General features: G+C 37.6%; 2 protein-coding genes across 2 annotated transcripts; both read right to left on the bottom strand.

The window, feature by feature from the left end:
* Positions 1–999: 999 nt before the first annotated feature.
* LOC110929320 (protein PLASTID MOVEMENT IMPAIRED 1-RELATED 2) lies at positions 1,000–5,201 on the bottom strand. The gene is made up of 3 exons (XM_022172463.2): positions 5,024–5,201; positions 2,260–4,154; positions 1,000–1,871 (listed from the first exon to the last, which is right to left on the bottom strand). The coding sequence occupies exons 2-3, from the start codon at positions 4,152–4,154 to the stop codon at positions 1,157–1,159; spliced, it is 2,610 nt and encodes an 869-aa protein (XP_022028155.1). The 5' UTR covers positions 5,024–5,201; the 3' UTR covers positions 1,000–1,156.
* A 4,080-nt stretch (positions 5,202–9,281) lies between these two features.
* On the bottom strand, positions 9,282–9,755 carry LOC110931740. Its single transcript, XM_022175123.1, has one exon. It carries the CDS (start codon positions 9,753–9,755, stop codon positions 9,282–9,284), a length of 474 nt encoding a protein of 157 aa, XP_022030815.1.
* Between the last annotated feature and the right edge of the window lie 2,601 nt (positions 9,756–12,356).

The following is a 12,356-nucleotide window of genomic DNA, read 5'->3' on the forward strand; positions in this document are numbered from 1 at the left end:
CCATGTGAATACAACCAACAACAGGAATCGAGGTCGGTCATCGATATAGGTGGTGTTTGTTTTTCTAAAAACGATCTGCTCAGACTCTTCTGTTTGTGCCGCGCAGACCACGCGCACACGTTGTCATCTACAGCCTGTTTGTTTTCCGAAGGCGTTTCATTAAAAGCCGTCTGTGCGAGCTCTTCTTGGTGCAGACTTGGCCCAGACACTTCTAAGATCTTCTAAGGTCTGCAGAAGGTTAAACACCATCACCGTCCACCACCATCATCGAGAGGGCTATGGGTATAGACCCGAAAGCACCTTCACTGGCCATGGACTACTCAATCAATCGACCCACCGCCGTCCATCACCACCACCACCACCATCCATCACACCACCACCATCCACCACCCATGACCACCGTCTACCACCGCCACCCACTGTCCACATCCACCACCACAGTCCGTACACCACCACCAATTTATTTTAAAAGATACGTTAAAAACAAACAATCTTCTTCTTGCAGACTGTAGATATTTGGTCCACCACTTCTTCTACAGATGTGGTCCTGAGACTAGACTGCAGACATTTTACCTCTTAAAAAACAAACAGCACCATAATGAAATTATCGAACAATGTTAAGGATACCATGGACCTGAACTAATTAACGTCAAACAGCCAAAACATGAGACCATGCTTGAGAACACGATATCTAGTTGTATAAAATACAACCAGAACTCTATCGTCACAAATCATTCACCAAATCATAAGAGTATCACAAAAGAAGGTAAAAGCAAAAGCCCGGTCTTGACTTAACGAGTATAAAAGGTTTTGTTATTAATAACTTTACCATCTAAAATGAAAATAAATGGGTGGTTGAATTAAAAATTAGAGAGAAATAAGCATAAGAAATTTAATCTTACTACACCTGTATTATTTAACCAGCATGAACAAGATTAATCTTACCACATCTGCAAGAAGATTAATCAGGTATGTAAAACCACAAAAAAAAAAAAGGGATTATTAAATCATATAAAGATTTAAAAAATTCAGCCTTTGAACAATTACATTTCATAAATTCGTATTTTCAACAGACATACCTCTCTATATGTGGTCAAAATCCCAATATACATGTAAATTCTTTATGCTAAAAAAATTCACATGAACTTCATATCGTTCATTTAAATGTAATATCAGGGTTTCTTACATATAAGTCAAGTCCCGATAATTCTTTCCATTTATCTACTTCACCATGTATGTACGACGATATACTCCACAATGTCTCTTGATGTTTCATTCTGTTTATCGACGACTGTACAGACGATTTCACTAATGCAGTTGACTTGGTCAACGGATGCCTTTTGGTCTTACCCGTCATCCCACTAGAATACAACCAACGCGAACCCGATTGTTGCTTCTTCTGCAAGTTAGCTTTCAAACCCGTCACATAAACTTCGTTGACTTTGAACATCCGGTCAACACCCTCGCTTTTCTCCAGTTGAAGTAGCGCGAGCATTGGGATACCAACGGGCTCATAGTCTCGTAATGGATCCCTAAGCAACACTTGCAGTGCTAACGTGAAGTTACCAAAATACCCACAATTATTTTGAAAAGATTTTGCAGAATCGAACTTTATCCAGTCGTCTAATGATATTGACGTTTCGATTAGTTCTTCGATGTCGGTGCTGGTTGTAGAGGTTGAGTTTATGGTTGCGGGAGGTTCTTCGGTTGATACCCCTGATTGAATTCTTAATCCTTCAATTAAAAGATACTGAATCTTTTCGATTGTCGAAGGGATAATATCGCTTAAAGAAACACATTCTGAATCAATCTCACAATAAATGTTTGTTCGTGTTTCTATGGTCTCTAATTCATGAAGTAGCGCGTCCCCCCTGTCACAAAATATTATGGAGGATAAGACCAATGTTATATCAGCTAATGAAGAGTAAAGTACACGGATGGACCCTGTGGTTTGCACTTTCTAACGCATTTAGTCCCTAGCCAACGTATCTAAAGGTTTTAGCATGTCCAAGTTAGGGACTAAATGCGTTACTAAGTGCAAACCACAGGGACCATCCATGTACTTTTGAAAAAAAGATGAGGACTTAATGCATTACAAAGTGCAACCCACAGGGACCATCTGTGTAATTTTGGAAAGCTAGGAACCAAATCCAAAATTTTAGTAAAACACAGGGACTATCCGCGTGCTTTACTCACTAATAAAATAAACTTTTTTCTAGTTTCATGATGTTGAAGGGGAGTTCAAGTAAATTTACTAACCTTTCAATCACCGCCATTGGCGATTCACCTTTCCAAACCGCTTGTTGCAACGTCATTCCCGTTATTACCTCCAACGGCATCAAACGGGTCACCTGAGAAAGCATCTTTCCGGGTCCCAAAGTCGCCCAATTTACCAAAATATCCATACCATTAGACCCCATTACAGGAGGTAGCACAACGGTACTCGACACTTGCACAACCAACCGTTCACCGTTTTTCGCTTTTTTAAACAGCAACGGATTCATAGACCGTAAAAATCCACCACTTTCGGCCTTCAAAAACGGGCCCAGCCCGTCTCCAAGAGAAGGTAGTTCATGTGTCTTTTCGGGTGAAAGATAAACCGGGCTTCCAAACGCACCTGAATCGGTTCTTGGAGAGTTTTGAAACGCCCGCTCGTTTAAACCCCATTTTTCCATTAACGTTTCGGTTTCTAAATTCTCAAGCATTTTAGCTTTCCTTCTACTAATTAAAGAGGGACCCGCCTGATAATCGTGTTCCGTTTCAGCCGTTTGAAATAAAAACGATGAATCAAAAATGTTAGAACAGTCATTTTGATCTTCGTTAACATCGAGATCAAAAACAAAATTTCCCGAAGCTAAAGTTTCCTTCTCAAATTGTTTCAAAAGCCGCTCTCTTGGAGACTCGGGCTCAGGCTCAGGCTCGTCATCAAAACCGACCAAGTTCATGAAATCATGAACAACGGTGTTTGTTAAGTCATCTAAGCTACGTGATTTTACCATTTTACCCCCTCCACAATAGTCATTTTCATGAAACTGGTTTTCGCGAAAATTTAAATCCAATTCGAGCTTTTCGGATGCAGAGAGATTTTGCAAAAATAATTCGACTTCTTCATCGGATTCTTCAGGGTAGAAAGTATCATTCTCTTTACAACTAATATCATCAAAAACAGCTTCGGTTTCCGTATCATCGAAAAGGTCAGCCACATTAATGGTCTCGATACAAGAATCTTCAACCGAGTTAGAAAATTCAATACCTTTATCAATTACCGTGAACTCATCATCATAACTCTCACTAGGTATCGACTTTAACTCTTTTGAATAACTTGTTTTTGCATCAAGTAACTCATAAAGAACATCAACTGACGGCTCTTCATACGGTAAAACCCCTGTACGCACTTTCATATCAAAAGATAGATTCGAAAAGTGGGTCCCACGCCTCGAGTTACTTGGAATGCTTCTAAGATTACGCAGCTTTACTAAATTATCCGCCATTAAAGAAAAACCGAAACTAACGTTTATTGTCGCACCTTTTGCCTTGCCCGTAAGCTTAAAACTCGTTATCCATTTTCCGTAACGGTTTTTTTCATCCTCTAATTCCGTTAAAGTGAGGGGAAGCAATCTAGTGAGATCAATCCACTGCTTCCCGATATCTAAACTAGGAGCTCCGACTATCGATGCATAGAGTAACGAGAGCTTCGGTGTATACTTTGCCACGTCATCATGAACATCATGTTTATTAACGTATACCGAACAACGGTGGATTAACATCTCATCAAACTCGGCAACGCCCTCTTTAACACGTATAGATTGGCTTTTTAAAACGTCGTGTTTTCTTTTCCAATAAACGCATAAGTTAAGGTCGTTGAAATTTAACGGTAATCCTTCAATAGAATGAATGTGCAGAAAGAAAGAACAACTTAACCGATGATTTCTAATATGAGTTAGAGCTTTCAACGGTTTCCATTTCCAAATGGAAGATTTTTTTTCATTTACTGATAAATCGTCTTTCGTATACGTGTCTGGCGTTTTAGTCTTTGGCGGGGCGTCATGCAAATATAGAGCTTTGCTTATTTCTTCAATATCGTGCAATAATCTTGAGCTTCCGAAATCATCAATGTTAATTCTTGAAGATTCCACATTCGGCATCATCGTCATCTTCACAAAAAATCAAAATCATTGGCAAAAAAAAAAATTAATCTAAACTTCAAATCCATTGATTATTGGGATAAAATCGTGAAATAATAACCAAGTCTCAATATTGTTGCTTTAAAGTCACTCAAACTTTTTTCTAACTATAAAACCAGTCATGTTTCATAACTGTTTTAATGGAATGACCCAAATGAAAAAATTATGAAACTTAGTTATTATTTGACGATTTTGATAATTCACGGTTACATCCTACTTCATGTTAAACTTGAAAGAAAAAAATCAGTAAATAGCAACCAAGTTTCATATGTGTTCCAAATAGGTCACTTAACTTAAAAATAAAAATAAAAAAAATTATAAAAATTTCACTACAATGCAATAACATTGAAACTTGTGTGGCTTTTATAGTTATAAAAAAAAAAAAAAAAAACCTGTTGAGTGGAACACTAAGGAAACTAGGTTACAATTAGGTGAAATATCCCCTTGATTATTTTCATAGTAACATATCCCAAACCCTAAAACAACTTCTTATTACAACAACTGCACATCTAAACAACCCTCGAATACTAAACAAACATACATTTCAATCTCCATAACTTCACCTTTACATAATTAATCCACCAAATGTTAATCAAACATATGACTATAATCATCAATTATATATAGCAACAGTTACAGGATACAACAACTCAGCAATTGAGCAAGAACAGTTCATATCAAAACCGAAATCGTTTCAACTGTGACAAACAAATAATTCAGATTCAAAGTTACTCATCCAATCAATCAATCTCTATTGGCGTAAACACAAACGGAAACATGAAAATGATGAATATAGGTTACAAATTAGTGTAGAATATAAATGAAATTGGCGAACGTACCGTGATTTGAAGCCTTAATCGGATTGAATTAGGTGTGAATTGGGGATTTTTTTGAGGGTTGATAAAGAGATGGATACAGTTGGGATTTAGATGTATCAGCCTCTCAAGCAGGCAACCTTTTTTTTCTTTTTGTTTTTTTGAGGGTTTCTGGTATGGAATAGAATGTGGTATATTTATTTTGTCTTTATGTTCCCTCTTTTGTGAGTTTTAAATTTGCAACTTTATTATTATGATTATGATTATGATTATGTTATGCATAAAGTAACTTTAGATACAACATATTCACTAGTTTTGTTTTGAGTTGCATTGTTTATGAGTGTAGTAGATGATTCAAAGTTACATTGTTTATGAGTTTATTAGATGATCACGAGTTTTCATAGAACTCTAAAGGAATTTGATGATACCGACACATAATACAGCAGATGTAAAAGAAAACCAACAAATAAAGTTGTAACTTAAAAAAAAGTCTTAACGATAAAACATTAATACGAACAATTATAAACATTATAATAAAACGTAACAAAAAAAACTAAAAACCCAAAAAACTAAACACTTTTTAAGCGATTTAAAAAAAACTATTAAAATTTTTTTAAGCCCAACTTTTTGAAATGTTTGCAAAAACATATGAAGTGGATGTCAAAAATATTTTTTAAGCGTTGGAAAAGGTAACCGAGTAAGAGTGACGCCTTGTTTTAGCATTGGGGGATGGCCTATTTTAGCATTAGGTTGGAAAAAATGACCAATAAAATGGTGTCGCTCTCATTAGCAAAGGAAGATGACTTAATCTAGCAAAGAAAATGGCCCATTTTAGCGGCAGCCTACTATCTATAATCTCTTGCGATTGTTTTGATAGGTGATATGATATGAAATATATTATGTGTTAAATATGCTAATTCATTTATAGTTTTGGTGGGTTTATGGTGAACAAGTTGAATACGGTGATTAATGGTGTTTTATTTGTTTTGGATCACAACACATCAACTCGCTGAAGGATGTGCTAAAATATATGGCTGAGCACCCGGGGTCTAAAAGATGGAAGAAAGTTGTGAATCTGGTCATTATGGCAGCCATCTGGAGGATTTGGACTAGCAAGAATGATAAAGAGTTCAGAAACTTGTCAAGGCCCAACCTCAATCTGGTAGAGACAATTAAAGATGATGCTTTTATTTGGCTAACTTGTAGATCTAAATGTAAAGGCGTCAGATGAGAGAAATTGGTCGATTTTGATGTTAGTAGTATTATGTAATTGTTCCAGTCTTGTACATCTCCCAGTTTCTTGATGGGGCCTTTATATTGATATATAAAGTCGTTGCCGTTCAAAAAAAAAGGTAAATGCCCATGCATGTCTATGTGTGTGCGGATGATGTCCCACGTTGGCTTTTCTAGGCCAAACTTCTTATATATTGTCATTGATGCATGTCTATGTGTGTGCGGATGAAGTCCTACCAAGTAAAGTTTTTTGAGATTTTTGCTTCTCAAAGTCCAAGCATTTATAGATTTCATGTGACTGAGTTGAAGATTACTAGCTTTAGCTTTAACATTAAATATTTTATTTTTTTTAAAAGGTAATGCAAACTTAAATATCACACAAAAATCAAAGGCCCATAGCAAAAAGCTACCGACTCGAATACAAAATACAAGTTACTTTTGTCACACCCTAACCAATGGCGGAAACATCGGGACGCGGCACTAAGCGTTCAAATTGCTCAAGAGATTACACAACACTAAATTGTTTCAATAATAATTAACTAATTTCATGCAAAATTGTCTAACAACATCCACGAATCAACCACAAAGTATCAATTATAAAACATCCAAATATTGTTCAAAATTCTTGATTTAACTAGGTGAGTTTCTAAGCATCATCCTAGCTTGTTTCTTCAGCGTCCAAACTTATCAACCTGCAACATGTATTAAAATATTATCAACAAAATGTTGGCGAGTATACAAGTTTGAGTATGTAATAGCATAATAATTTAAAACGTTCCAAAAAGTTTGAGTACGTAATAGCATAATAATTTAAAACGTTCCAAAACTCGTATCCGCCATGAAAACATATAACAGTTTCACCATGCTAAGCTAACGTAGTCCCTATGTAACAGGCATTTCCAACGCAATTAACATAGCAATCCCAAGAGTCTAGCGGGAGCTATAAACATTCATTACCTTTCCCAAAGTCTAACGGGAGGTTTGATCTTAACAATACCCAATAGATTAGCAGGCGGGACGTTACAACCTATAGCATATGCATAGTACCATAATTGTTAAGACATGTCACATACAAGGATTAAACGTCACATAGCATATAAGTCTCAAGTTTCACAAGTATCATGTTTCCATGTTTACTACGGATAGAGCAAGTTTCCAAATAAATTTCCAGTGACAAGTGTCATGTTTATAGAATACATGTTGCATCCCAAAAGTGTTTAAAACGAAAAGGGATCGAGTATACTCACAGTGGGTGGTAAGTACCAACACCGACTAATTGGATCGAAGGGAGCGCTGGGGTTAGCCTGATTATAGATTAACAGTATGAGTGTTGAACAGAATGTCGAATTGTGCGAACATCGGGTAAAAGTGTCTGGCAGGTTTCCTGATCGAATGGTCATCCGGACGGATGGTCATCCGGTCGGATGACCATTCGATCGGACCGGATGACCATTCGATCGAACGGCCGTTCGATCAGTAGTGTGTTTTGCGAAATGTTTCCAAACTTTTGAAGTTTTTGTTGTAGTATAAATTCAAGTCATTCGATCGGATGGTTATCCGGTCGGATGATCGTTCGATCGGATGACTATTCGAGTGAAAGTTTGATAGTTTAAAGTCCTGATTCAAATAGTTTAAGTGTTGAAGGCTACAGGGAGCCGGTCGCTTGGTCGGATGATCGTTCAATCGGACGGTCATCCGATCAGACGATCATTCGGCTGTTGTGATCTTGTTCCTTTGAACCTCTTGTAAAATTTCTAAGTTCGAGTTTAACAAAGATGACATGATAACGTATCAAGACAACGAAAAACCCACCAAGGTTCAGTTTGTCTGATCGGATGGGAATCACCCCGTTCGATCAGGGTAACTGTTCTTGACGGAGTTTCATATCTGACCCGTAGATCGGTCATCTTTCCGGTGGAAATTCGTTATCGAGCTGACTCCAGACTAAGGAACAAGTCCTAGGCCTGCTTTGGGTCCAGATTCCACCAAGTTGAGTAGAAAGTTAAGAAAGTTTAAAGAAGAGCTGTAAAGTATGAATTCTTTTGAGAAAATGTTAAGGTTTTGCGAAGATTCGTGTTGCAAATGTGTAAAAATCCTTAAAATCTGCACCATTTCCGGTAAGATGACATCATTTAACCGGTGACATAAGCACACGGTGATGATGTCACCTTCAAAGGCCCAAATCAGACGATTTTATGGTGGAAACGTATGATTTTGGTGAAGAATCTAATGAGAAAGTGTGTAATGATGAAAGTTGTACAAGATTCGTGGGGAAAACTTACAAGAATCGCGTGAAATCGAAGGAAAAGTGCCTTAGAACGAGTTGGAAGCTTCTGGGTCGGACGAGGCTGTCACATCAGTGAATAGTGATGTGAGAGCGGGTATTTATAGGTGACAGAGACAAGTAAGGCGGTGTAGTTGTGCTCTGGGTCGGACGGCTATTCGGTCTAATGGCCATCCGATCGGACGGTCATCCGATCAGATGTCCATTCGGACAGCCGAGACCCGTTTGCTAGTTTTCTGACCTTGGTTCGTTTCGCGAGCTAGATTAAGCGTTGTGTTGCGTATTATTGTGTGATATCGTCACATGATAAGATTGTATAACTAACACAAAAGTTTTCGTGTTTCAAGCCTACGTATAAGCTAGCTAGTAAGTGTCAAGTTTCAAGTTTCTTGTTTAACAAAGTATCAAAGTTTCCTGTTCAATCAAGTTTCTCATTTCATAGGTATCAAGAATCTCGTTCAATAAGTATCAAGGGTCAAGTATCAGGCATCTAGTATCAAGTATCAAGTATTGAGTATCAAGTTTCAAATTTCTCATTAGATAAGTATCAAGTCTCACCAAGAATCAAGATTCATAGCGTCTAATAAGTATCAAGCATCAAGAGTCAAGTTTCAAAGTATCACAAAGTTTCGCAAATGTTTCACATAGTCTAACATAGTTAAGTCTCAAATAGAATAAGGACTAGACTTGCCAAAAGATAAAAGTTTGAGAACGCAGGGCGTTACAACTTTCACCACAAAGAAACAAAACATTACACCTTTTTCATTACAATTGTAAATTAAAATTACACCAATTCCCCCACGAGATATCTTTGAACTTGGATCTATTGACCACGCAGTCGAATGTCATCTCCTTGATGTCTTCCACCAACTTGTACCTATTAACGATTATGCCTTCAAATATTTTTCTGTTTCTCGCTTTCCAAATGCTCCACATAGTTATAATGTAGATAGCGTGAATAATTCGCTTCCTGTTCTTCGATACATTTAATCCATTTACACTCTGCAACATTTCATCAACTGTGGACTGATTCAGACCCGGTGGAATATTCATCCATAAAGACAACCGATGCCAAACTTCCTCCGCCACTCTACAGTTCAACAAAATGTGATCCGCTGACTCGACGTCCTGTTCGCATAGTACACACGTATTATTTTGAACCTGAATCCCCCTAGCTTCTAATGCGTCTGCTGTTGGAATTCGACAGGCAACGACTTTCCACACGAATAAACTTGCCATTTGTGTTGTTATCCTATTCCATAAAAAAGTACTACCTGCCATGTTTAAATCCGTACGTTCCGTTAGACCCACCTTACCTTTTTTATTGTGAAGCCCGGACTTGGTTCTTCTTTCCAACTCCACTTATCGCTTACTGATCCTAGATCTTGTTGTAACAGCAATGAATGTAACTGCTTCGTTTCGTTCTTCTCCGCCTCTTCACCAGGTATCCTAGCCCACTTCCAATCCCAAATGATCCTTTGGCTCATCTTCTATAGCACTCCTTTACCAGACTTCTTTTTTCTGCAACTGCTTGATATAACAATGGAAATCGATCGTGGATTACCCCCCCCCCCAATCCAGTTATCGCACCAAAACAAAGTTTTATCCCCCGACCCCACCCTACTTTTCAGATTTGCATAAATATTTATACCATACTTTAAACATTCTTTATCGATACCCATAATTTCCTTTCAAACCACACGTTTACTTTTTCAATGGAAACGAAGATACATTACTAAAATTAAAATATAGTGCTTTTATTACTTTTACCCATAATTGATCAGGTTCCGATTTCAACCTCGACCACCATTTTACTAACATAGCAATATTCAATTCCTAAATGTCCCTACCCCTAACCCTCCTAATTTTTTGAGATTACAACCTTTTCTCATTTTACCCACCTTAATTTTCTGTTTGAACTGCACCCCCCCCCCCCACACACACACATAAAAATTTCCTTCGTGTACCCTCTAAAGTTTTAATTATCGCCACCAGGGCTTTGTATAGTGAAAGATAGTAATTCGGTAAACTACCAAGCATTGCTTTAACAATGTAAGCCTCCCAGCGAACGATAGAAGCTTCGCTTTCTAGGCGGATAATCTTTTGTTGAATGTGTCAATAACCTCTTTCCAATTCACTATTCCATTCATGTTAGCTCCTACCTTTAAACCCAAATACCCAAACGGAAAACTACTGACCTTACATTTCAAAATTTTAGCCATATTTTCAACCTCAACCACATTTTTTCCAACCCTGTATAGGTGACTCTCTTTTTTTAATTTATTTTCAAACTGGATACAACAAAAAACACCCTTAAAATCCTCCCAAGATTTTTTATGTTTCCTCCTCCCACTTGCCCAAGAACATCGCATCATCCGCAAAAAACATATGAGAAATATATGGACCATCATTAGGCATATTCACCTGTGAAAACATTTCACCCTCCCTAGCTCTCATCATTAAGACATGGAGAGCCTCCATCGCTATAACAAATAAAAAAAGTGACAACGGATCACCTTGTCTTAACCCCCTCTTGTATTGAAATTCCCCCGAAGGAGACCCGTTTACCAAAACTGATGCCCTCCCTGAAAATAAGATTCCCATGATCCAATTTTTCCATTATGGTGGAAAACCCATATGAGTTAAGATTGTTATTTAAAATTTCCAATTTAAGGTATCGTACGCCTTTTCTATATCCGCTTTAAACAAAAATATTGATTTTTTTCCTTTTTTTACCCAATTCACGACCTCGTTTAAAATAAGTGGCCCATCCACAATATTCCTACCCGACACAAAAGTTGGTTGTTCCTCCGACACAACATATGAAATAACTTTTTTCAACCAATTAGCTAATATTTTTGAGAAAATTTTGTTCACGACCCCAATCAAAGTTGTAGGCCCAAAATCCGATATAGCTACTGGGTCTGGTGACTTGGGTAGTAATGAAATGAAAGAAGAACTTACCAATTGTTGGATGGAACCATGTGTGTGAAATTGTCGGATGACATCTTCCACGTAAACCCTTAGTTCATTCCAGAATTTCTTTATCACCGCAAAAGTCATTCCATCCGGTCCCTGTGCCTTTTCGTTGCCACATTCCCACACCGCGTCTCTAATCTCATATGCCTTGAATTGCTCGATTAGCCCTAAAGCATGTTGTTCATTTAGTTTTTTGAAACCATGTGATGACATCCTAGGCTTGAGGACCCGTAGCTCCTTAAATTTTTTTCTCAGAAGGTGACCAAAACTGCTCTTTAACCGATTTTGGTTCCAACACCCATACCCCATCCACCCATAATTCGCTGATTCTACTCCTTGCTCTGTGACTATTTACTGTGGCATGAAAATAAGCTGAATTCTCATCCCCTGCCTCTATCCACCCAGCCCTTGCCCTTTGCTTCAGATTCGATGACTCCCTGTGTCGCAACTCTCGAACTACCTGTTTCTTATTTTTCCAATCTTCAATTTTAGCTTCCGATAGAATTCTATTTTCCACTATTACTTCCAATGTCACAAGGTCGTTTATCGCTATTGATGCGTGTGAAGTGTGTATATAATTTAGGTGTATATTTTAAGCCCTTTTTACACCTTTTAGCCAAGTTTTAAATTTATAAACACGATATTCACTAACACTAAACACACATATGGGCAAGTGCACCCATCGTGGACGTAGTATAGTGTTGGTAAGATACCGAGGTCGTCCAAGGACACAAGAACTTTTAGTACCGGTTTATCCTCAACGTCTAATCAAATCACAATGTTAGAAAAAGGTTTTTAAACTAGAAAAACAAAACTAACTAAAATGCTGAAAATAAAATACAAGTAAAAACAGATAGACAA

This window comes from Helianthus annuus, chromosome 3 (genome assembly GCF_002127325.2).
Source record: "Helianthus annuus cultivar XRQ/B chromosome 3, HanXRQr2.0-SUNRISE, whole genome shotgun sequence".
NCBI classification, from domain to species: domain Eukaryota; kingdom Viridiplantae; phylum Streptophyta; class Magnoliopsida; order Asterales; family Asteraceae; genus Helianthus; species Helianthus annuus.